Source organism: Plasmodium gonderi (assembly GCF_002157705.1).
Source record: "Plasmodium gonderi DNA, contig: Chr14, whole genome shotgun sequence".
Taxonomy (NCBI): domain Eukaryota; phylum Apicomplexa; class Aconoidasida; order Haemosporida; family Plasmodiidae; genus Plasmodium; species Plasmodium gonderi.
The window spans coordinates 2,429,741-2,456,309 of NW_021628939.1; the positions used below are offsets into that span (position 1 = coordinate 2,429,741).

Genomic DNA, 26,569 nt, shown 5'->3' on the forward strand with positions numbered 1-26,569 from the left:
CCCCCCCCCCCCCCCCCCATTGTGTGTTTTTATGTTCTTATGTTTTGTATGCACATAGTTATTACACACTAAGCCAGCAGCAGCAGAAGCACCACTAGCACTGCCATCACGTTTGATAATTACATATATACAATTTTCTGATCATCATGCAGAGGATATATTTTCATTTCTCCTCCCCCCCCCCCCTCTTTCTACCATATATATATGCAGGTTTACGAAATATCGCAAGGTTGTCTGGTGTTTTAATAGGATTTTATAAATGTAGAAAATGGAGAATTCGTGCGTATGCTTTGGTTGTTTATCCTATGCTACGTTATGCCCGATGGTATTTGACTATTTTAAGGCTTTTTTCTGTTTTTTTTTTTTTTTTTTTTTTTTTTTTTTTTTTTTTTTTTTTTGTATATGCATGTGTATGTGCCCTTAATTCGAATAGATGTTTCCTTAAGTTGCTTATTCATTGTGCAACATAAAAACTATTTTGTATTGCAACGAATATTTTTGTTTGTTTCCAAGCATGAAATGTGAAAATTTTGCTGTTGGTAGAGATTTGCAATTTAAACATACCTATTTGTCCACATGGTACTACTACAGTTTGTACAGATAATTTCCCAATTTATATATTTTCCCTTTTTTAATTATAAAAAGGTTGTTATTTGATAAACTTTAACAACATGATATGCTCATAGTTTTCTTTCATTGAAGTTTTCTTTTTATTTTCTTTATTTTTTTTTCAATCTTTCATTTTAATTATGGAAAAAAATGGAGTTATATATATATAATATACTTGTGAATTCTTTTAAAAAATTCATAAACAGCTAAAAAACTTTTTTTTTTTTTTTTTTTTTTTGTGTCTTTATTTCCCAGCTAGCTACTGCACCGTTGGGTAAATGGACACAAATTTGTTTCAAAATTTGTTTTAAATGGGGATAAAATTGGGTTAAAAAGGGGAGTAAAATTCTTAAATGGAATTTTAAATGAGGTAAGGAGAGAGGAGAGAACAAAATACAAACTCTAGTACGTTGGCTTCCAAAAGCACATAATTTTTTTTTTTTTTTTTTTGCGCACATCGATTTTTGTGTGCACTTTTTATTTTAAAATGACACCTTGCTGTTCAGGTGAAGGCAAGACAAATGAGCTATTTCCGTTCCATAGTCGTATAAGATTTCTTCCTTTTTCTTGTTCATAACTTCGTGCTCAAATATGCACTTCTGCAACTTGCCGCTAAGTTTGCTCAGGTCCTGAAAGTAAGTAGTGTTGATTGCAAAATGGTAGTGATTGCAAAGTGGTGGAGACAATGAAACACTGTGCGCACTATGGCAGTATGGGGGGCTTACTTGTATCTGTCTGAACACGGGAGGTGGAACGTGTACAAAGTCCTTCATCTGCAAGCAGATGTTCTCCAGAGTTAGAGGAGTTTTAATTTGAAAAACTGCACTATCATTGTCATAGTGATAGGGAAGAACAAAATATAATACTGGAAAGAGCGTTTCTTCAAAATCGTTAGTGACATTATAACGAATATTGTATTTAGATGTGTCTATTCCTATTACATTAACAGGTATAGAATTTTTTTTCAATATTTTTGATAAATCGATCATTAAAGATTTTACATGCATGTTCATAAAAATTTCGTTATTATAGAAAAGTACAAGGGTCTTCATATTATTATCAATAATGTTTTGTAAATATTCGGGTTTTATATCTTTATATAAATGTATATTTTGCTTAATTTGAAATATTTTACATAACTGCCGTTGCTTTTCATTTTTTTTCTTGATATAGGGTATGTATAAAAATATCAAAAAATGTGGAAAGAATAACATTAACGTGAAACATATGTAAGGCAAAATGGTTGAGACATATTGGTATCTATATTCCCCCTTTGTTAATCTTTTTCTATCGATTAGAAATGATGATGGATCCTCGTTTGCTTCGTATCTTTGTATATTGTAGTATAGGAGTGGTTGGATATTATATTTTTGTAAAAATTCGATGGGTTTACAGTTCTTTTGTTGGATGCTCCTTCCCAGCGTTATGTTTTTATCTATACCCATGTGTTTTACATCAATAAATATTTCCTTCCTATTTTGGTTTCTGTTTAATTTTATTTCGTCTAAATTTTCTTCAAAAAAATATATGTCAAATTCGTTAAGGAAATTTTCCTTTTCCAACATTTGCACAAACTGGCATAATTTTACATAACTTGTTGGTTTAAATATAACCCTTTCATATATTAAATTCTGCCTCTCCTTCAAACATGTGAAGGTACCTAATTTATCCATATTCTCTGGGAGAAAATGTTCATTCTGTAACACTTTAAAAAAATTTGATGGATCTGCTTTTACCTGATCTGTGCAGTTTTTTTTTTTCACCACATTTTTATGGCTAAGTTGTTTAAAAGAAAACAAAAATATATTCTTTCTTTGGTACCTCCGTTTTAACGCACTCCTAAGTAAGTCATGGGGAGTTCTGCACAATGGTGACATGTTTCATTTAGTGATATCCCTGTGTGTGCTGTGTGGTAGAAAAAAAAAAAAAAAATCCTTTTTAATTCTGTTGTTTCAGTTGTTACCTTTATATATATATATATATATATATATATATATATTTTCCTTTTCTTTTCTTTCCCAACTGCTGCAAAGTATTGTACATTCCTTGCACACATGTTATGAAGAATAATGACGAAGTTTTCTACAGTCTGTCGTTCTTTTTCACTTTGTGTTGGTACTATGTGTCTTGAATACAACAGCTTTACGTTCCCCCCATTTGTTCGTGTACCTTTATCTATTCGTTTTTGCAATGCTGTCAACTGTGTGCAGAATGGCCTCGGTTTTGATTGCGCGGAGAACCTAATAAAAGGACGCGTCAAAATCGGGAACTCACGAACTTAACCACCCTTGTACATACATGCACATATACATATGAATATGTCGCTCAATTTGGGCTTGATTTAGAAAAAACAGATGGTTCAGTACCACTTATTATGGAACGAGACAAACATTTCTCCTTCCCCCCTCCTTATTGTGCCCCTCTGAGGGTCTAGGATGCACAAATCGCCGTGTAGTAAATCTAAGAAATGGGTAGCTAGCACATGGGATACAAATGAAATATATATCGATGTAAAACGCAGTTCTCATAAATAGATAAACTGGTTAGAGCAAAAAAAAAAAAAGAAAAAAAAAAAAAGAGTGCGATAGAGAGAGAGAGCAGATTATGATATCTGATTTGAAATATATATATTTAAACAAAAAAGAGAAAATATATAAAAGGTGCGAATTTTCGAAAAATATAAATGTTTTTTTTTTTCATGTCGTGTAGCAAAAAAATTACTCAACTGGGGAATGTAACGTCGGATATATCCTTATGTATATGTTCTAACACTAACGACTAAATAGTGGTGATGTTTTTTTTTTTTGTTTTCCCGACGGGTTGCTCAAAAAAAAAAAATAAAAAAAATAAAATAATAAAAAAAAAAAAAAAAAAATAGTTTCCAATTGTCCATATAATTTAGTATACAAATTTTTTTTGCACTTTTTTGTTGCCTCTTTTCCGTTCCCTATTTTTTTATTACTTTATATTTTATTATTTATTTATTTTATTTTATATTTCCATCCGTGTCAATCAATTTTCTCTTTTTAAGCAGGTAACTTTCTTTTTTTTTTTTTTTTTTTTTTTTTAAAATTCCCCCCGCACCCATTTCTCCAAGGGGACCTGACGATATGGAGTTTAAAATAAATAAAATTTTATAAATAAAAATAAATATTACATATTTAAATATTTTATTTTTTTTTATATATTTTTATTTTTGTTGTGTTTTTTTTTTTTTTTTTTTTTTTTTTTTTTTTTTTTTTTTTTTTTTTTTTTTTTTTTTTTTTTTTTTTTTTTTTTTTTTTTTTTTTTTTTTTTTTTTTTATTTTTTTTTTTTTTTTTTTTTTTTTTTTTTTTTTTTTTTTTTTTTTTTTTTTTGAGACCTTTATGATTATATGGTTCATATGCACTTGTAACTTTTGTTTTCCCTCAGGTATGAGTGTACATAAAGCACTTATTCTGCACGAACCATTTTATATTATCACTTAGCTTTAGTAGTGTTTGATTGGATAGCTCAGGCTCAAATCATCTTGATTTACAGCAACGGAATTGTTGAGATCAGAATCGAAATGTTCCCCATGTAGGATGAATCATTATTTTAAACTTTTGGGAGAGTGATCCCACCGAACAGAAAATGCCTATTTTTAAAAATTATGAACATGGATCAGAACATGGATCCTAACATGAACCAGAACATGGGCCCGAGCATGGAGAGAGCCGATTCAATAAATGTAAAAGAAGTTCCCCAGATAAGAGGAAGAATAAATTTCGAAAAAGAAAAATACACGAAAGAGAAAAGTGAAAAACGCAGCTGTAGATTAAATAAAGGCACCCTAGAGAGATACAATAATCATAAATCAAATATGAATAAATCAACAAGTGCTCATAAAAGAAAAATGGTTCGTGGATTTAAACAAATGAACCAGGAAGACCTCTTACTAAATGTTCTAAGAAAAGAACACACATATATAACAGAGGGAGGAGAAGAAGAAAAGGAAAAAGGTACCCCCTTGATATGTAATTTTTCTTCTCCCTCTCTTTCTCACGTTAGAGAAACGGATACAGGACCACACCTCATTGAGGAAAGACAAAAAGGATGCACAAAAATTGATAAACATAATGTCCAGACGTATTATGAATTATATAATGTAACAAAATTTCATCATATAGATAAAGGAAGAAAAAGGAATCGTTTAATTAAATTTTATAAAGATGCACAGATTAAAAAAAGTGTGAGGAAAGGAACTAGTCAATATATCGATGAAGTGATGGAAGATAAAAATGATGATCCATTTTATTTCTTCACTCGACAGCATGTCGGATGTAAGAGAAACAGAAAAGATGATATAACGTCCAACATTTTGAGCCTCGAATGGAATGATAAGGAGCCTTCTAATTTTCTGTTTAATTGTTGCAATCAGGAATTAGTGAAGAAATATGTAAATATTCATAACACTGATTTTATTGAAATTCACGACATTTTTGATGAAACAAAATTAAATTTTGTTAGGAATAAAAATTTCTGCTTTTACAAAAATGAACAAATGAATAAATTTTACAAAGATAAGCATGATCAAAAATCGGGAACTCGACATGCCATCAGAGTTCCTCACCACGTGTGGGGGAAGCCCTTGCACAACCCCAGTGCGAACGACCAATTTGCGAGGGTTCCTGGGAAGGGGAAAGGGGATGCATCAAATGAGGAGGAAAATGAGGAGGCAAATGAGGAGGCAAATGAGGAGGCAAATGAGGAGGCAAATGAGGAGGCAAATGAGGAGGCAAATGAGGAGGCAAATGAGGAGGCAAATGAGGAGGCAAACGAAGAGGCAAATGAGGAGGATGCAGAAGAAACGAAGCAACAGCAGCTACTACAATATGAGGACGGAGAAGAACAAAATGAAGGCACGTACTTCAATCGAACATCTGATGATAGAAGTGCCATCAACATGCACGATAACCACATTTACCATAGCATCGAATATGGGGAGGACATATGTAAAGGGGTCTCCTTCGAAGAAACCATCTTAGAAGAAATGGATAAACAGAATGAGGAGTATCACTTAGAGATGGAGGAGATAGATTTGAGACCCAGTCGGGGGGAGCTAATAGAGGATCCTATTTCCACTGAACGTGGGGAAGAGACAGAGAGGGAGAAAAATGCTAACGGATTGATTGATGGTATGGGTGAGGTAGAAGCCTTGGATGAGGTAGACGTGATGGGTGAGGTAGACGTGATGGGTGAGATAGATGCCATGGATGAGGTAGACGTGATGGGTGAGGTAGATGCCATGGATGAGGTAGATGCCATGGATGAGGTAGACGTGATGGGTGAGGTAGACGTGATGGGTGAGGTAGATGCCATGGATGAGGTAGATGCCATGGATGAGGTAGATGCCATGGATGAGGTAGACGTGATGGGTGAGGTAGATGCCATGGATGAGGTAGATATAATCAATGTGGATATCGACAAAGAATTCGATTTCGATGAAGGAGATGACAAAATGGAAAACAGAAAGGGAGGAGAAAGTTGTTCCAATATTAGCAAGGACCATGGAGAAAAATTATTGAGTGTAGTTAATGATGAATGGGAGAACTTATCCAATTGTCAGGAAGATGGCGTGCTTGAAGCATTTAATTTAACTGAAGATGAATCAAATGAAAAAGAGAATAACGCATTCTTTGATCTTTGTTTTGATAGCAAGAAGGATTTACAAAGAGGGAACGATGGGACCAATAAGACGAAAGAACATTCTTATTTCGAGGATGTCGAAATGAAAGAATCTCACTGCAGTAGGAAAGATGATAATATATTTTTTAACGTCTTAGATGAAGAGGAGATGGTGATAAATAGAGATGTTCCAAAAGATAAGGAAGACTTTGACGAAGAATGTTCAATTGAAAAATGTGAAAAAAAATTTCAAAATATTTTGGAAAGTCGAAGAAGTGGAGAAGGGTATCCCATCAAAGGAGAGAAGGAACCAAGTTCAAAACAAACAAATAATGATTTTGCAAATGTTGCAAAATTAAGTGACATTTTTGATTCTATAAAAATGGATGATAATGAGAAGGATATCTATCAAACATCTTTTAAAAAAAATGAAGAAAAAGAAAATTCTCTTTTATCAGATTTTGATGGAATGATAAAAGGGCAAATACAGGAGGTAGATGAAGCGGATCAACTCAATCTAATACCAATACTCCCACCAGATGATGATGACGATGACCCAGTAGGAAAGTTGAATAAAGGACATTTGCACATAAATGGTGATCAGGAATTTATTAAGGATCTAGATTTAATGAAAGAAAGAAAAAGTTTTTCATACAAAGAGATGATGTATTATCCCTATGACAGTTTTATAGACAGGCCAAATGAAACGAGTTACACAAATATGAGCTATATGGTTCATCAAATGGATAGTAGCTTGAAAAAAAGGGAGTGTACCATTTTTAGAAATATTTATCGTGATTATTGGGGTCACTCAGAAAATCATCGGCATGATAGTGGTGGTGATGGAAGTTATGGAGGTGATGGAAGTTATGGCAAAGATGGAAATTATGACAAAGATGGAAATTATGACAAAGATGGAAATTATGGCAAAGATGGAAATTATGGCAAAGATGGAAATTATGACAGTGATAAGAATTATGTCGCTGATGACGAATTGTATCTATTCGGAAGTGACATTACGAACAATGCGTACATATACATGCTGTTAAATTACAAAAATATAAACAAGTATAGCTACGAGAATTTTTTGTGCCCGTTGAATTGTCAAGATTACACAGATTATGTTTTTAAGGATAGAAGAAGGGATAATGAGATCCTATATAATGAAAATATTATTAGGGAAGTTTTTAAAATTGATGAAAATGATCAAGAAGATACAAAAAAAGAATTGATTCGGCGTTATGGAAGAGACTATAGAAACAGAAATGGTTTTATTACATTTCGTCACGACGAGACAGATACATTTCTTAAAAAAAATAAACAAATAGAAGAGGGAATTCCAAATGAAGTTCTCACTAAAGGAATAACAGGATCGATGTATAAAGGTGCTGATTATTCCATGTCAATGCTGCAAGATGATAATAGTAAAGGCGAAATGGTTAATGTTCCAAAACGTATGGATAGCCACATCAGTATTGTCGAAAATTTGACGAGAAAAACAAATGAAATGTTTTATATGAACCTGCAGAATTATCCATTTGGTTGTAAAAATACAGATGCAGTTAATCACATCCATTTAGAGAACTTTTCAAACATATGGAATCATTTATATTCAAAAAAAAAATATTTTGAAGAAAGAGGAAAAGATACCATCTTACACGAAATAAATCAAAAACTAGCATGTCAAATACAAAGGAACAAGCAAATTTCATATCTTTTAAAAAATATTTTTTTAAAAAAAAAATCCATATCTGACATATTGTTAAGATCATTAATATGTACAAGTGATGAATTTAAGTGTGCTCCAAAACAGCGATATGATTTCTCCATTTTAAAAATGCACCAATATGAGAAGATATGTGAAAATTATGAACACACATCTAAGAATCATATTGATAATGCCTTATCATGGGTACAGGAAAGAGAGAAGAAAAATCAATTTCCCTCCATCATGGAAAACGCAGAGGAAGAAAAAGCCCCATTCTCATTTAAGGAAGAAAACAACTTCTTCATTGAAAACATCGAATTAAGATTGAAATGCATCAAACATATTTTAAGCAAACCTAAAAATGTTTTTTTCTTCACAAACTTGAAGCTAGACAGCTGCTACAGGAAGAGAAATCCCTACGAAATTGAAAACCAAAGGATTTCTTTTAGCACTTTATATACACACACACGAATGACAAATGATTATGATTATAATTATGAATTATCCAACAAGAAGGGAATAATTGCATTTTCTCGATTTCACAAATTAGATTTCAGAACCTCCATCGAAAAGAAGTGTTTTACGAATCCTGGAAATTTCTCTACAGAAGAAACAGATGAAATAAATGAGCAGCAAGTTAAGGAGAAATTCACTTTACTAAAATGGAGCTCTCTTAGTGTGGCATTGCAAAAGTATGCATATTTTCATAAGAAAATATACACCTTTTTTGATATCTCAAGAAGGAACAACCAAGGTGAAGTTGGAGGAATGGTAGTAAAAGAGGGAAAAGTACTGAAAGATTCGAAAACTTCAGAAGAGAGTATATCGAGGAACAACCACCTGGAACTTGTCAGCAGGATCAGATGCAGTAACGCGTCAAGTAGTGAAATGAAAAAGATGGAAAAAATGAAAAAAGTTAAGAAAACTTTAGGAAGGCAAAGACACCTTGAGAACCAATTTAAGCAGATCGTGGGCATTTTGATGGATCCATATTCAGATTTGAGTTCTTGCAGAATTGACAAATGGGAAATCGAAAATAAGTTTGACAATTCGATGATATTAAACTTTATACAAGAAGAAAAAGAGGAAAATCACGCTTTTCATTTTTTCCATAATTCTTGTTTACAAGTAAATGATAATAGCCCATTAGTCATTCTCGAATACATTGAAAAAGATCCTCTAGTATTACCCAAGATTGGTATGAACAGCAAATTAAATCACTATTTTATGAACAAAAATGAGGAAAATTTGTATTCATATGAATTTAAAAACAGGCTGAAGCGGAACATTGAACCTTTTGGAGAAATTAATGTCATCAATCATCCCATTAATTACTTTGGAATTTCTATCAGATTGAAAAAGACAACACAAAAGTTGACATTTCTTGAAAACGAACTTTTCAAAGCATTCCTCTTTTCTCCATCTGTTTATCGCAAGAGAAGATCAATATTAGAGGATCACGGATTGGAAGAGGTGCTAGAAGAGAAAGTGCTTGAGGAGGTAACTACGGGAATGGATGCTGAGATGGTTGAGGAGGTAACTACGGGAATGGATGCTGAGATGGTTGAGGAGGTAACTACTGGAGTGGATGCTGAGATGGTTGAGGAGGTAACTACTGGAGTGGTTTCTGGGATGGTTGAAAAGTTCTCAAATGATGAAGATGCAAAATTTTCAAATGGAACCCATGTCAACTCAGCATACCATGAGAAGGTGGGAGAAAATGAGACAAAAAGTACATTCCTTAGGGGAAAAAAAACCAATGTGATGGAATCTACATCTATGAAGGAAAAGGAGAATCTGTTTTACGACACAGACTTTCTGCTTATAAGGAGTAGCCTTCCAAAATATAAAAACAAAATTTTTCTGAAACCATTGCATGTGGATGAAAACATATATAAGGAACTTGAGAAGGAGAAGGAAGAATCGATTCAAAGTAGATGTGGTGCTATGGAGTATGGGGAAGGAATGGACAATCATCCTTTTGGAAATGTTCCTACTCAGAACAGCAACTATTGTGATTCGAAAAATGAAATGGTAGAAGGGTACAATCTTTTCGAAAAAGAGATGATTCATCAGAATGGGACGAGATTAATGCACGATGAAAGAGAAAAGAACGATGAAGACAAAACCAACTACCAGGAGACATCGAAAGGAAGGATTGCTCCTTTCGTTTTGTTGGACAAGTGCATCTTCTACAATGTGGGGTTCTTGGACATGCAAGTGGAAATAATGAACCCATCGTTTAAACGATACATTGTAGAAAAGAGAAACTACGTGAGGAGTTGGTTAGTGAAATTAATTGTGAAATACAAACTGAAAGATCCCAAAAAAATTAAAGAAATTTTAAAAATAAAATTGAACGCATTTATAAATGAAAAAGATATGAACGCAATTGTTAAATCGCTAGATTTTAATATGCTATTGAACAAAAATTACATGAATGAAGAAAATGAGAAAAATTTCTTTAAAATAAAAAATGTATGTACCATTGAATGTATATATCACTATTTACAAATGTTAAAATATGAAGGAATCAATTTTAAGTATATGATAGAAAATGAAGATAAATTAAACAAATTAATTTCCATATTGAAAATAGAAAAAGAAAGAGCTAAAAATAATATTGAAAATATAAAAAAAAGAATGAAACTTATCTATCGAAAATATTGCTACAAGAGAGAAGCAAAAACTATAAATTTTAAATTAAAAAAAAAAGATATTCAAATTAGTCCTATAAAAAATTATACATATATTGGAACACACTTTTTTGATGAAAATATGCTGAATTATTTGCTCTATATTAAATACTTAATTTCTTATTCTCCATGGAACATTTTAAAAGATTACAATTTTGCACCCTCTCAAATCGATAAACCTGTAAACCCAGTTGATCCTGATGAAGGGGGAACTCACATCAGTAGCAACAGCAGGAGGAGGAGGTGTATGAGAAGAAGAAGAAGAAGAGGAAAAAAAAAAATAAAAAAAAGTATGGAAATGATAATGAATATAAGAGGAAACATGAATATGATACGAAAAAGGAAGAGAAGGAGAAGGAGGAGGAAGAAGAAGAAGAAGGAGGAGGAAAAGAAGCAGAGGGAAAACAAAAGGAGTTCCATAGGATCTGTGGCAGATCTGTTGAAATGTGATTATAAGAGAAGAGGATCAGGAGGAAGAGACAATGGATTAAATGTGACAAATGGTGGAGAATTTGCATTAGGATCTGATAATGATGACGAAAATGATGAAGAAGCCAAGACTTATGCAAACTCAAGTGATGAATGCAATCGTAGAATGAAAATAAAAGGGGAAAAGAAGACTAAATCAAGGATAAGAAAAGAAAACCAATCTGGATATTTCACTAATGAAGAAGCAAATCATGTGGACTTGGGTCCCCCGTCTTATTCATCTAATGAGGAGGACTTATATCTTAAGCAAGGGATGAAACACCAAAGAGCAACATATGAAAGCACACACAGGAAAGGAGGAGAAGATGGAAATGCAAGTAGAAGGAGGAGAAAAATACAGAATGAAAGAAATAAAAATATGAACGCGACTGATAAAGAAATGAGTGACACAAAATCGGGTTCAAGTATGAATAAAAAAAAAATGAGAAAAAATTATTTCTATGCTATGTATCTATATAATCAAGTTGCATTCAACGAAAAGAAAGTACAGAATGAGGAACTACTAGCACACAAATCAAAAAACAGAAATTATCAAATTCGTATGACACATAGGAAGCAACACATTCACGACTTTAAGAACAACACTAGAATCTTCCCTGCCCAATGGAAAAACAAATGCAAACTGTACGAGCAAAGTAATAATATTCACAAGAAGGAAATATTCAGGAGAGATAAAAATGGAAACAAGAGGATCGATAAAAAAGGAAACCTAAATTATTCTAGAAATAACCAGGGATACTTTTTGCGAGGTAGAGGGAAATGCAACTTTAGTTATTTTCACACGAAGAAACATTTGATCATTGGTAGGAATGATATGAGGAAGGAGAGCAGGGGCGTGGATCCTTCAGTGTCGAACAAGCGCAGGGGAGTCTATGGTGCTGTAGAAGAAGTGGAAGAAGTGGAAGAAGTGGACGAGGCAGACGAAGCGGACGAAGCGGACGAGGCGGACGAGGCGGACGAGGCGGACGAGGCGGACGAAGTGAACAAAGCAACTAGCCGAAGGGGAGGAAATTTCCAAGATGGACAACGATTCTACAATGAAGATAATCCATTAGAAGAAAAGAGAAAAAACGTGCTGGAGAAGAGGAAAAGACAAATGTTAGACATAGAAAGAGGAAGAACGAATGATGAAACTGAAAAGAAAATGACAAGAGGTGAAAACGTACTTAATAATACAAAAATAGTAGCTCATTTAAATTCTAGAGATATAGCTAAGACATTACTGACCATTGGTTTTAGCATGGATGAATTAACAAAAATGAGTAGAAGTGAACAGATAAGTAAATTAAAAAGGTGCATAAGAGAAGGAAGAGTAACGAGGCAAAATAAAATTATATACATATGTATGATAAAAAAAATAATTTTAGAACAATTTAAAAATTTGTATGTACCTGTTCAGTTAAAATTAAATAATAACATCTTATATCTTAGCGAGAGAAAAAATACCTTAACATGTTCATTCACTGATTATCCTTATGGTGCTTCCAATATCGATCGTGCTGCCTATTATGATGAAAATAGAAAGCCCTTAACCAATGTAACTACTTCTACACATTCAGCAGATGACCATTTTGGAAGCGATGATTGTACAAAGGAACATGTATATTATAAGAGAAAGAAAATTGAAAAAAACAGAATTAAGTTAATAAGGAGCTTTTTTCATGCATCTTCAAGTGAGAATGAGGGTTCTTCCTTATACTCATCTTCGGCATCCTCAACATCCACATCGACATCCATAGATGACTCGTCCGATTCTACATCTGATGAGTTGAGCCCCTTGGAGAAGGTGGATCAGAAGCAGGGAAGCACGTGCACTGGTCGTGAACGGAAAGTAGCGAGGGGCAAGGAAGACGGAGGTGGGGACAGCGGTCATAACAGCGATGGTGATGATGATAAGGCTGATGACAATGAAGATGATGATGACGATGAGGAGGATGAAGAAATGAAACACCTAGAAGTAATACGAGAAATACAGACGAAGAAAAATAACTATGAAGACGATGAAAACAATTATAAAATGGTTCATTGTCTGAAGTGGACAAGGGTATACGTTAGAAAAACGAATAATAATGACATTGTTAATGATGAGAACAATGCAAATTTCTCCAAATATGAATACCATAAAGGAAATATGAACAACAGTGATGACATCTTAAACGAGGCTGAAAAAGATGCAAATGTTTTGCTGAATGTGGAAAGGACAAACGTACACACACGTGTTCATTCAGTAGAAAATAAAGATTTATTGGATAATATGAAAAAGGGAGTGTCAAAATATAGTAACAAAAAGGAAGATGATGCAAATATGAAACACCCACTCAAGGATATCGAAAATATACTCATTGATGATAATGACAAAATAGATCATGTACACACCTTGTACATATATGGAGAAAAAAATATCAACACATTTTTGAAATGGAAAAGTTTTAGATGTATGCTTAAAAAATATTTTTCTCTTATAAATAAAAATCATATCAATGCAAATGTGACAACAGATGAAGGAGCAATTAGAGATAAGTCAGTCCATAAGGATTATCCATATGTCGATGAAGATGCGGGTGAAACTTTTGATAAAAGCAATTTCCTCTTCAACAAAATGAAGAAAATAAGATATAAAAAACTTGTCAGCCACGGAGAAATGGAAGGAAAATCAAGAGGAGAAAATGTGTTACCCAACCTTGCTTACTCCAGTTTTAAAAATGTTCTTAGCATATTCCCAACCGTAGGAGAGGAATTAAAAACATGGCATTTGAGCAAAAATCAGACAAATAAAAATGAATTAAAAGTAGAAAAGAAAAAAAAAAGAAAGAAGAAAGTTATGAACGAAAATAATGTAAAAGAGAAGGGAAGAAAAAAACGAAAACGTGCAGAATATTTTGTTGATTCGAACAATAGCGCAATGAAAATTATCAGTAAAAAAAAATATGCAAATACAAATTATTCAATCAATATTAAGAAGAACAACAAATCGATACACACATCTGCCTCTCTTGCGGCATCCAGACGACGAGGGATCCCTATGCTTTCGATTAGTCCAATGCAACAGTTAGAAATCAACAAAAGGGGAAAACGAAGACGAAGGGTTTCAAAATTGAAGTTTATGAAAAATAACGAAGAGGAGGAAGTTGGGGAAGAGACAGAGGAAGATATCGTAGTTGACACAGACGAATGGGATGGGGCTGAAGAAGTGGAAGAGGTGGAACAAGTTGACCAAATGGACCAAGTGGAAAAAGTGGAGGAAGGGGAAGAAGAAAGCGAGGTGCAGAAAGGAAAAAAACACCTGAGGAAACAACATTTATCCAAAAGCAGTATGACTCTGACACACTCCTCTATGAAGGATGACGAGGAGGAGGATGAAAATGCAGATCGAATGAATAAGAAAAAAAGGAAGCGGGGAAGAGAAGAACAGGGAATAGAAAGGAAATCAGAACGTGACGAACGAGCAGAACAAAGAAAAAAAAATTATGAGCTTAGAACAAGCCTTACCACTGCAGCAGAAAAAGACATACGAAGAAGCACGAGTATTATATCAGGTGGAAGCATAAATGAAGTGACCAGATCGAATGACAAAAATGGAGATGAAAACACACGAAAACAAACAAAGAAAGGAAATACATATAATTATATAAAAGAAATTATCGAAAAATTTAACGATAATTTATTATCAATTATGATGAACATTTCAGAAGTTATGAATTATAAAGCTTTTTTAAATGAAGTTAATGAAAGTTATGCCCCCATGTATTACACTGTTGTTCAAAAACCCATGTATATAAATAAAATAATATTTCGTTGTAAAAAAAGGAAATACAACAATTTGAATTTATTTTTTGATGATGTAAATTTGATAGTCACGAATTGTAAGCTGTATAACACTCCCATGTCTGTTAGTGCATATCTCTGTGTCATTGTTGATAATATGTTTTCTGACATTGTGAACAAAGTAAAGACAGATGAAAATCTACAGAATTATAATACTATACTCATGGAGCATTTTTATAAAAATAAAAATTTAAATTATACTTGGGAAACCCAAAACATGGAAGCGAATGATGTTTTTACCGCATCCCTAACTTCATCAAATTGTATGAACAAGACGACAGGTGACCTTTCTTTGGCAAATGCAAACGTGAAAATCCAAGGAGGAGCACACGAAGCAGATGTATCATACGGAGAAGGAAGCCTTTGGAATAATTCCATGCTCTCTTTGGATTTGTTTCCCAGTGACACAGGGAAAATTTCCAATATGACAGAAGAGATGAACTCGAATAACTCCCAATCAAAGGGCGTGGGAAAAAGATGCGGAAGAAGAACAGATCCTTAAATGCGTCGTCTGTGTGTGCACGAAAATTTGCTAACATGCCCCACTATGCATGTATATATATATATATATATATATATATATTTTTTTTTTTTCATATAGCGTGCACATATTTATGCATCAAATCAGCTGATCTGTTCATAACTTTTTGATTGGCAGCTGTGTCACGTGATTTGCCGTATGTACGTTGTAGCATTCTCTAGAATTTTTCGCTAACAGCGTTCGTAAAGTAGCATCCACTAAGTGTGGTGTGAACCAACTGATGTAACAACATTTGGTATGCTAAGATTCTTTCTTCTCCTACCTCTTTGAAGACCCCAACAGGCAGGAAAAGGGAGAAAATTTTTTCCTTAATCTTATTATTCGCCGTTTGAATGAATAGCAGTTTTTTTTTTTTTTTTTTTTTTTTTTTTTTTGAAGGCACATTGGGTCAGGTAAATTGTTTTGTTAGACCTTCTTTTTTACACACTGGTCTCATATTTCACTAAATAAATTATATTCTTGTTAATGGGCCAAATAGTAGTTCATATTTTTTTTTTTTTTTTTTTTTTTTGGACTTCAAACTACTGATTAATTATTATATACACAAAGGAGGAGCAGATGGCATCCATTTTATATTCCTTATTTACTTGTCCATATTTTTTTAGAGCGGCTCAATTTTTTTTTTTTTTTTTTTTTTTTTTTTTTTTAAAATATTTCTGCAGGTGGCATAAAAAAAAAAAAAAAAAAAATGATAATCCCCCCGCCCCGCAAAACGTTGCAAGGCTACGAAAATGGGAAAACCAAAAGTGTAATAAACGTTAGCAAACAGGATAAATTTAAAATGAAAAATAAATTAAAATTACATATTAAGTGGTGAAAACCGAAGTAAAATTATATAGTAATAAGTGGTAAAAACCAAAGTAAAATTATATATTAAGTGGTAAAAATAGAACACAAAATGATACAATAAGTAGTAAGAAACAAATTAAAATAAAATACAAAAAGAAAGTTGTAGCTAAAACGGCAACGTGCTGATGATACCATTTCCTTAAGAAAATCTACCAGTAATTCTAATCAAATTGGGAAGACCTGTTTTCCGCAAAAGTTCCCAGAAATATCTGAAACGGATGATTTATACACACACTTTTTTATATATATATATATATATGCACACACATTTGTATATATATATATATATATACACACACCCTATGTATTTATATGAATTCATTTTTTTTTTTTTTTTTTTTTTTTTTTCTTTTCGTTCACCCATTTACCGCTTCATAATAACTGTCCATTTTTACCCTTTCCTAAAGGGGTATGTGGGAACGCGTACTAACAAGAACAACTAGCACCAACACCCCTTCGGCACTAGCAAGATATTTTTGTTTATCCATTAGTACCACCCAATTTGATGAAAATAATGGTTGCATAATTCACCATAACAAGAGTACACTGAATGGAAAAAGTCATGCATTGAAACTTGTTTGTAATGGCATTCTAAAAAAAAAAAAGAAAAAAAAAAAAAAAAAAAAAAAAAAAAAAAAAAAAACACACCACGTTATTACATCACTAAAGCGTTAAAAAAAAAAAAAAAAAAAAAAAAAATTCCTCTTTGATGACTCAGCACAGTGTCAAAAGGACGTATGAATGCTTGTACACACACCAGAAAATACAGAAAAGTAAAAAATGGCAAGAAGGTTATTGCGAAATTATAGCTAGCTATGGCGTTATAAAAATAAATCTCCTAAATCAAAACAAAAGCTGTATTGAAAGCTCAATAAGTAACATAATAAATTTTCATAATGTTGAAGAGGAGATAGAATTATCAAATCATTTAATTCAATTTGTTGATATTAGCAATTATGTAGAAAATGTAATTAAAAGCGAGACAGTCAAGAAAAGAACGAATGGGTTTACAACACAAGAAGATAAAGAATTATGTAAAAATAAAAAAAAAATAAAAATTATTGAACACTCGGGGATTCATAGTAATATTACTACTTCTACAACGGATAATAAAGTACCCGAAATTAAGAACGATGTTGTATTCCCTATTAGGAAAACAGATAGATATGTGCGAGCCAATAGAAAATTTGAAATTCCAAGAAGGATTGATGAACATGTGGAAATAAATAAGAAGGATCGTTTAGGAGGAGAATATATTGAGGAAACGAGGAAAGGAATGAGGGAAGATGGGACACACAATTCGGAAAGCTATCCTTTGGATGAAACATCTCGTGGTGCATTCCCATTTGAGATAGGAAAAAACAAAAGAGAAATATATGAACAACAAGAGGAAGAACTTAACGAAGAGGGCAACAACGAACAGTTCAGTGTAACTTACACAAACATACACATGTTTAATAAGAAGAAAAATGTAAAGTGGTATGATGGTTACGTTATAAAAAAAAAAAAAAAAGGTGTGTTAGAATTATACAATAATTCAGAAGGAAGGTTGTACATACGAAATTGTGATAACAATATATATAATGAAGAATATGTACAATTTGGAAATTATATTGTATACAATGACTTTTGTTCCAAATTTGTTAAGAATGAATTTTCTTCTCTTTCTGAGAAACCAAGGAGAATTAACGGTATGTCTAAAATTAGGATTATGAAAAATGCTAACAGAACACGTGCAAACTTGCACTGTCTACATGGTGGTAATGTCAGCAAACGTGATTCTGCAAATTCGAACCTGTCCAATATGAAAAAAGAAAATAGCTCAGTTGATCATACGAGCAGGAATTTTGTCAGAGATACGAGCAGCTATTCAGATTCGAACTGCAGTTCAAATTCAGACGCTGGTTCAGATGCTTCCCCATATTTAACTGCTCCAGATCGAAAGACAAACAAAAGCTTGCACACAGATGCAGAAAACTCGCACAAGAAATATTCAAAAAAGGAAGATAGTCACGTTCATAATTCTCGTGTTAAGCATACCCAAATGGATACTCTAACAAATGACAAAAAGGAATTATGCAAAGATGCAAATTTATGTGACAGACAGAATTGGACAAAACAAAGTGATTCCTTGGAGGGATGCACATTTACTCATGTGAAACAGAATGATGATGGACGGAAGGATAAACAAGAATTTCCTTTTTTCAAAAATAGAGATAGTTGCACTGATGTATTTCTTTGTTTACCACGCAATCAGAAACATAACATGTATGAGGAGATAATAAATATAGGGAAAATGGCTATTCAGAATAATTTCTCAACTATTAACACTTTTAGAAATGTTATGAAACTTCGACTAGGATGTAACCTGATGAGAAAGCCTGTGACAAAGAGGAATATTCTCAACTCTGTCTCATTCAAAGTGGCTAGTGATGAACCAAATTATCAAGATGGTCTACAATCCCTTTGTGAGGAAATTTCTCCAAATGAATATACACAAGACATGCACAATATGAGAGAAAGAAAAAATTGGGATAAGAAGCTCGATGGAAGTTCCATGGGAGCAAACTCGAGGATGAAAACAGGGGAAGATGAAGACCAGTTCTCGTCGGAAGAAGACATAAAATCAGAATCTAATTTTGAATCCAACTTAGAAATCGGGCACGAAATTGGTCAAGCGGTCAAGCATGAAATTGGTCAAGTAGCCCAACATGAAATTGGTCAAGTAGCCCAACATGAAATTGGTCAAGTAGCCCAACATGAAATTGGTCAAGTAGACCAACATGAAATCGATCAAGCAGCCCAACATGAAGCCGATCAGGTAGCCAAGCACAAAATTGGTCAAGTAGCCAGACACGAAGCCGATCAGGTAGCCAAGCACAAAAATGATCAAGTAGCCAGGCACGAAGCCGATCAAGTAGCCAAGCACGAAGCCAAGCCAGAAACAAAACCGGAGGAGCGATCGACATTACACCATCTGGTGACTCCACAAAAGAATACCAAAGAAGATGACCTGTGTCCAAATGTGTACGAAATAAAAAACATGAACAACTTTGCTTGCGCGAACAGTGGGTTCAGTGCAAGCGATATTGATAATATCAATAGAGAGAATTTATTCCTACCCATACATGTTATGATATTAAGAGAAAAAGCACATATAAAAAAAAAATTAGATGAATTAAAATATTTTAAAATACCCAATTTTTTTCTGAATAAATCAGAATATATTTCTTGCTTTATGAACGCCACTCTTTACCAAATTTATTACGAAATAGAAAATAAAATTTTATCTGTTCATCACCACTTGATACCTCTGTTAGGTGAGTTAAGTCGTTATTCAGGGTTCAGGGGAAGTAGCCACCTAAGCATTAATGGATCAATGGGTATGGGATGGAGAAATGGACAATCTACGAATTATAAAAGAGGTATCGGATTTCCAAGTGTAAATTTTACCAAGGATGGAAAGTGTGTAAATGAGAACATCACAAGGATTCAAGATAAGAGGAAAAATTACAGCCATGAAGAGGATGATTACATCTTGGCCATGCAAAATGTAGAAGTGATTTGCAGCTCATCAGGAGAAACAAAAGGAAAATTTATAAGTAAGTTCTCCCAAGGGAATAGCAAAAGTATGAAAAGATTTTTTCTTAGAAGAACAGAAAAAAATTTTTTATTTGTAGACAGGAAAAAGAAAATACAACTTACAAAAGATGATGATTTGAATAAATATATACATATGAACCATTTAATTATTATGAGTAAAAATAATTCGTATGTAGAAAATGTCGATTTACTAATTTTTATAACCAAATGGAGCAGGTTCAAGGAGAATCATATCGAGATATATCCATTAACCATAAATACATTTACATATATGAATGAACAATTTGATGTGGAAGAAAATATAAAGTCAAAGGAATTTCTTTATTTTATAAAAAAACACAAAATAAAAACTTTTTCTTCTTGTCTATTTTTGATTAATTTAGGACAATATATAGAAAATTTAAAGCATCTTTTTTACTTTTTTCAAAATTTAAATAAAGAAAAAGTTCCATTAAACAGGTTCTATATCCCTCCTTATATGCCCAAACGAGATATAATAAACCTCGATAGCTTATGCCTCCAACTTGGAATAAAAACACGTGCAAGCGTCTCGTCTTTTGAGTTGATAAATCTGAATAATGTTGACGTTGGGTACAAGAACAAGCTTCTGAGAAAGCTTAAATGGAATGAAAAATTAAACAACAAGCAGAAGCTTGTGATTGAGTGTGTGCTGGATTGGTTCACCTACAGGAAAGAACAGAATCTTAAGCGGAGCCGTAAAGAGAGCCACGAAAAGGGCCACGAAGAGGGGTACAACCAGAACCACGAACTGAGTCATAACCAGAATCAAACTGGGGTTCTACATGACCAGGCCATGGCGAACAGGAAAGAGCAGAATCAGCTCCATGTACCCAATTCCAATCCAGCTTCTGCATCGGATGGAGAAAAATCAAGTGAGACGTTACACCAACGTGGAAGCAGTATCCTTGTCAACGGAATATTTGGATCCGGAAAAAGCACTCTCATATGTAATGTCATATGGTATCTCAACAAAGTATTGGCTTTAGAAGAGAGGAATTCGAAAGGCAGACGTGGTAGAAGTGATGGAAGTAGTCGGAGCGATGGGAGTGACGGAAGACAAAAACTCTTACAGCAACAGATGAACCAACGAAGACTCGGGAGGGAAAAGAAGAAAATCCTACTCATGTGCAATACAAATTTGGGTATAGACAATATCTTGCTAAAGTTAAAATTCGAGTTTGACTTTCATGACTATGCTAGAATAGGAAACATTTTTGAAATAAATTTTTTTTTAATTACAAATTTTATCAGCATCAACTCGAAAGACGAAAGGCATGCTCACGAAGTTAGAAACTACCTGAACAATTTTGTGCACTCTTCAGCAGAAGGCCAAATCGGTGATGCGGTCGCCTCGAAAGATGCACTCGTGTCGAAAGATGCAGTGGTGTCGAAAGATTCAATCGCTTCCAATGATGTAAGCATCTCCAATGATGTAACGATGCCCAATGATGTAACGATGTCCAATGATGTAACGATGTCCAAGGAGGAAACCGCTTCCAGTGAGAAGCTGCACAAAATAAAAGACATGAACACGCTATTGTCGACTCTGAAGAAGAAGAATCAACTGGTTCTGAGGAACAAATACAAGAACAAGAGAGTGATTGCAGGTACATGTAAGAGTTTAGAGATATTTGAAAAATTAAGTAGAATAAGAAAAAGTATTGATTACTTAATCGTGGATGAGTGTACACAAATAGACGAATTGACACTTTTCAAATTTTTCTTGAAATTCGAAATAAAGAAGTTTCTTTTTATTGGGGATGTGAAACAACTAGGATTTGTTTTCAAAAGTCCAAGTGATTTAACTAGAAGCATGTTTTCTAGACTCATCGAAAATGAACTGTTTATTGCATACCACTTGAAAGGGCTCAGTGCAGAATTAGATCAATACGATGACATGCAAATACAGTTCGAAAAAACCATAGATGATATTATGAAAACAGTTAGGAATTTAAACGCAGAAGAATATTTTACTTTAAAAAAACATGTATATGATCATATGTTCGTTTTGCATGAGGATGAATGCAATAAAAATGTAAGTACTACCGATGAGAACATGAAAGAAAGGGGTTCATCACATTATGTGTCCGATTCAGAAGAAAATAAAATTGTGGAAAAAAAAAATCAACCTAAAATAAATGAACTTATACGAATGAACGAACAGTTCAGGTGTCATCCCAATATCAGCAATATATGTAGTCATCTATTTTACAATGGAAAAATTAAAAATGCAAAGTGTACAGAAAAAATACCAATAATGTACCAGAGGTACGAATCACATGTGAATTTAATATTAATCAGAAAAAATCTCAGAGAAATGAAGTTCAATGCACCATTCATCAATATTGTAGAAGCAAATATCATCCTGACCATTTGTGAAAACATGGTAAAGTGTAATATAAACCCTGAACACATTGGAATAATTTCTCTCTTCAAAAACCAAGCGTTTTATATTAAAAATAAAATAAAGAAGTCATCAAATTATACGGTTCTTAGAAATATAAAGGTTAGTACAGTTGATTCTTTTCAAGGCATTGAGAAGGAAATTATTTTCTTTTCTTGTGTCTTGGATGCCATATCATGTGGAGGTACTTCTAAGGGTACGAAGTCTGCTGGAGGCACTGTAGAAGAAATGGGTGATGATAAAGAGAAAAACGTCCATTCCAATGTTGAGATGGATTCGTCCAACTTGTCATCAAACCCATCATCAGGAAACTTTACAAAGGACACTTTCCAATCATTTTATGAAAATAAAAATCGTATAAATGTTGCTCTCAGTAGGGCAAGAAGTCAACTAATAATCGTGGGTCACAACAGTTTTGTTGAACGAAGTAGTGTGTGGAGTTATATCAAATCACAATCGCGAGTTTACTATTATGATTAACCTGAGGAACAGAGTAGATTGGGGGAAAAGGAAAAAGTAGATCTCCAATCCTCCATGTATGCACCAAAGAAAAACATAAAAATAAAAAATTGTGATGATACCAAACCCAGTTGACTACAACGGATAGGGGTACAGGGCAGTGTGACGTGATTTTATTCACCCGTTGCAGCGAATAGTTAGTAAAAAGAAAGGGAGGAGAGAAAGAAAAAAAAAAAAAAAATAAAATAATAAAATAATAAAATAAAATAAATTAAAGCGATGCAGTGGAAAGTAAGACAATGTAAAATATATTACTTTTTCTCCCTTCTTAGAAGGCGTCACTCGCTCTGGCAAAATGAGAAGGAAAAAAAAAAAAAAAAAAAAAAAAAAAAAAAAAAGGATGAAAATACCCATCCTCCCATGAGGTTCATGGATGAATCCCCATGCTACGACCCAATGGGAGTGTCTTCCACTTTGATAGCTCAAACCGAAACGATGTATCGTTTAGCCTCATGCTGCAAGACATTGTAAACTGTGAATGTTTTTTTCTTCGTAAAAGACATGTCAGAATTGGATATAATAGAGTCGTTTGTGTTTTCAGAAGCACATGAAATGAAGCTGTTGCAAGTATTGTCAGATATACAAATAAAATTTGGAAGTGGATACAAAAAAAGAAAAGAAGAATATCTTTTCAGAATTCTATTATCATGTGGAATTGGATAGATATGGCTCTGTCCAACAATGGTTGATATAAAAATATTTTGTAAATTCGTTTTATCATGATTTGTTGCATTAATAGTTGAACTCCAAATTAAATCATTTAAAATATCATGTCTAAAAAAAATCATTTTTTTATTAAAGTGACGAATTCTACATGGGTTTGTAGCAAAAATTATTTTTTTTTCTGAAGAAAAATAAGATTCTATATTTTGCTTAAATTTTTTTACAAAGTAGGGTAAAATGGGTAATTTAGGAATACTATTTTTGCATGCACAAGGATCATTCATTCCTGGAATAAATATCAAATAACAATGTTCCAAAATCAACTTAAATTTAGATATTAACAGAACTGATAATTTCTCAAATCCTTTTATATACACATTGTGAAAATTTTTATTATAATCAAATTTCAAGCTCGAAAAATCACCCATAAATATGAATCCAATTGGTAATGCATTCTCTGGGTATGTATTCACATAAAGAGAAAACATTTTTTCCAGAATTTCAAAAGTGTATGGGCTGTCTAAATACACATCATGCATAATTATCCAGTTCTGATTTTTCTCATTTTGTTTTACTATAATTTCATACTCTTCTACTTCTTTCTTTTCCTTTTCATTTTCAAAATCATAGAAAAGGTCTTCTTCGTTCCGCTCGTCTTCGTAATTCCTGCGATTACGGTTAGCCATAAATTGGGAAAAAAAAAAAAAAAAAAAAAAAAAAAAAAAAAACCAAACAGTGGGGAGAGAAATCTTTAGTTCATGTCACGATTTTCATCTTTGGTTCAGAGGTCTACGACACATTGGTGTGTAGAGACTCATTCCTGTACGAATCATCGGTGTGGCATGAGTTAGTGTACCTGGGTGGGTGCATAATTTCAGCAACATAAAATGTCTTGTTGAGAAGCTTCATGCGACCTTGCACTAGTATAATATGCCCTATGCAGTAGAGACCATGGTTGATCTGACAATCTTTGTTAAGGAACAACTTGATCTGGTTTCTTATTCCTTGTATTACTATATCTCCATCTCTGTCGAGTCCGAGTATTCCAATAATGTGTTGATGACCTGTATTGGTTAATTTGATTGCATCTACTGAAGTGATAATGGTTTTGTTTTTAATATGAATTTCATTTAATGCATCAGACCAGAACAAAACAGATGCATGCCCTTTAGCCTTTTTAATCAACAAATGATATTTCAATTCATAAAACTCTACATCTGTATTTGCATCTATATAATTATTATAATTTTCAATTGAATCTCTTTTTTTTTTCTTAAAAAATTTCATTTTCTTTTCATCATAATAAAAATGAGTCAAATCTAAAAAAGTGTTCAAAACCTTTACTCCATCATTATACTTTTCCTTATACACTTTTATCGATTCCTCAAAAATTTTATTCTTATAATCAAGTATTATTTTTTCTATATCCTTCGTTGTTAAATTATCAGATTCGAAGTAATTGCTTCTACATTCACTTACGATGTAGTAAATCATATCCGAGTCAAATTTAGTGATATCTACCACATTTTCTTGTTCCTTATTTCCATCTTTTATTACTTTTTCTTCTTCTATGTAACTATGTTCATATATAAAATGTAAGCATTCTAAATCTACGTTTATTTTATGATCGTATAAATATGCGTAAAGAGAAATGTGACTAATGGACCCATTAAACGCTAGAAAAATATCATCAATGATGCTTCCTCCTTCATTTTTTATTTTTATTATATGTTCTTCGATGTTCATCAAATACAGGTTTATGTTTCTTATGTCATGATGACACCTCCCGTTTTCAATAAACTTTTCTCTTTGTTCTTCATCCATTCTTGTTTCATTGGAAAGAAGAGAAAAAAAATAAAAATAAAAAAAAAAAAAAAAAAACACTTCCTTGCCTCGTTAAACGTTTAATCAATTTTTGAAAAAAAAAAAAAAAAAAAATTGAAACCAAAACGGGTAAGCAGTGCAAAAATATATCCCACCTATGTCTGTTTTAGTTTTGTTCTATTTTTAAGTCAAAGAGCTACGATGTGTGAAACTCCATTAGCTCGTGTAAATGGCTGGAGTATGCACATACTTATATGTTTTTTTTTTTTTTTTTTTTTTTAATTTTCTCCCTATTAGACCACTTTTTTCAAATTTGAAATGGTTGCATTATTGGAGGAGAGAAGTTCAAATACCTTGTTTCTTCCATTCGTTCTTATTCTCTGGTTCACGCCCTTTTTTTTTTGCATATTTCAAGGTAGATACCTCACAAGTGGAAATGCAAAAAAAAAAAAAAAAAAAAAAAAAAAAAGGAGTGTCAAAAAAATGTTCACACATGCATATTACACTAACACACAATTTTCGATTATCATATTGATCTACTACTGTGTGTCTCATATCAGGACAGGAACAAATTATTTGCATTCGCGAACATGTCACTTATTTCTTAATTATAGAAAAATAATATCCTACTTTGAAAAATTATAAATCCGTAATGAGCCAAAACTTTTATTTTATTTTGTTATATGTTTCCTCTCCCCCCTTTTAAATAGGGTACATAGACATGCACAGAAAAAAATGCTGAGTAACTGTTTCCCCTATTTGGAGGGAAACGTGGTATTTGTGAGCGTGCACATAAAAAGGGCAGAGGGGACAGATTGATAAGGAGAGAGAGTGAAAGCTTCAATATTTTTTTTTTTTTTTTTTTTTTTTTTTTTTCACGAAAGAAGGATTGTATTTTACATGGGATTTCATAATCCCAAATGCACAAATTTGTGAAAAGCTAGGTATGAGAAAAAAAAAAGGCCTAAATTTTTTCTCATTTATTTTTATTTTATTTTACCTCATTTATTTCTATTTTATCTCATTTTATTTTATTTTATTTTATTTTTTTTTTTTGTGCTGTATATTAATAATAAAATAACTAGCAGTCAAGAAGATCATGGGAGAAAATAAAAAAAAAAAAAAAAATTCAATAGACATGTATGGGGATCCTCCCTTTTTTCTTATGAAT

At 32.7% G+C, this 26,569-nt stretch overlaps 5 protein-coding genes across 5 annotated transcripts in view; 3 read left to right on the top strand and 2 right to left on the bottom strand.

Annotated features, from left to right (window-relative positions):
* The window catches only part of PGO_145120 (sentrin-specific protease 1), a gene marked incomplete at both ends in the record, with an annotated part of 3,846 nt that extends 3,600 nt beyond the window's left edge, over positions 1-246 (top strand). Inside the window, one exon of the mRNA XM_028690502.1 lies at positions 211-246. Within this exon, the coding sequence (XP_028546303.1) occupies positions 211-246 (36 nt within the window). The remainder of the gene's footprint in view (positions 1-210) is intronic.
* An 845-nt stretch (positions 247-1,091) lies between these two features.
* Positions 1,092-2,486, bottom strand: PGO_145130 (hypothetical protein, conserved; the record flags this gene model as incomplete). The annotated part of the gene is made up of 2 exons (XM_028690503.1): positions 1,092-1,238; positions 1,335-2,486. The coding sequence occupies 2 exons, from the start codon at positions 2,484-2,486 to the stop codon at positions 1,092-1,094; spliced, it is 1,299 nt and encodes a 432-aa protein (XP_028546304.1).
* Positions 2,487-4,247: 1,761 nt separating this feature from the next.
* PGO_145140 (conserved Plasmodium protein, unknown function) lies at positions 4,248-15,476 on the top strand (the record flags this gene model as incomplete). The annotated part of the gene is made up of 1 exon (XM_028690504.1): positions 4,248-15,476. One exon carries the CDS (start codon positions 4,248-4,250, stop codon positions 15,474-15,476), a length of 11,229 nt encoding a protein of 3,742 aa, XP_028546305.1.
* Positions 15,477-17,073: 1,597 nt separating this feature from the next.
* Positions 17,074-22,872, top strand: PGO_145150 (hypothetical protein, conserved; the record flags this gene model as incomplete). Its single annotated transcript, XM_028690505.1, has 1 exon — positions 17,074-22,872. One exon carries the CDS (start codon positions 17,074-17,076, stop codon positions 22,870-22,872), a length of 5,799 nt encoding a protein of 1,932 aa, XP_028546306.1.
* Positions 22,873-23,333: 461 nt separating this feature from the next.
* Positions 23,334-25,398, bottom strand: PGO_145160 (hypothetical protein, conserved; the record flags this gene model as incomplete). Its single annotated transcript, XM_028690506.1, has 2 exons — positions 23,334-24,240; positions 24,431-25,398. 2 exons carry the CDS (start codon positions 25,396-25,398, stop codon positions 23,334-23,336), a joined length of 1,875 nt encoding a protein of 624 aa, XP_028546307.1.
* Between the last annotated feature and the right edge of the window lie 1,171 nt (positions 25,399-26,569).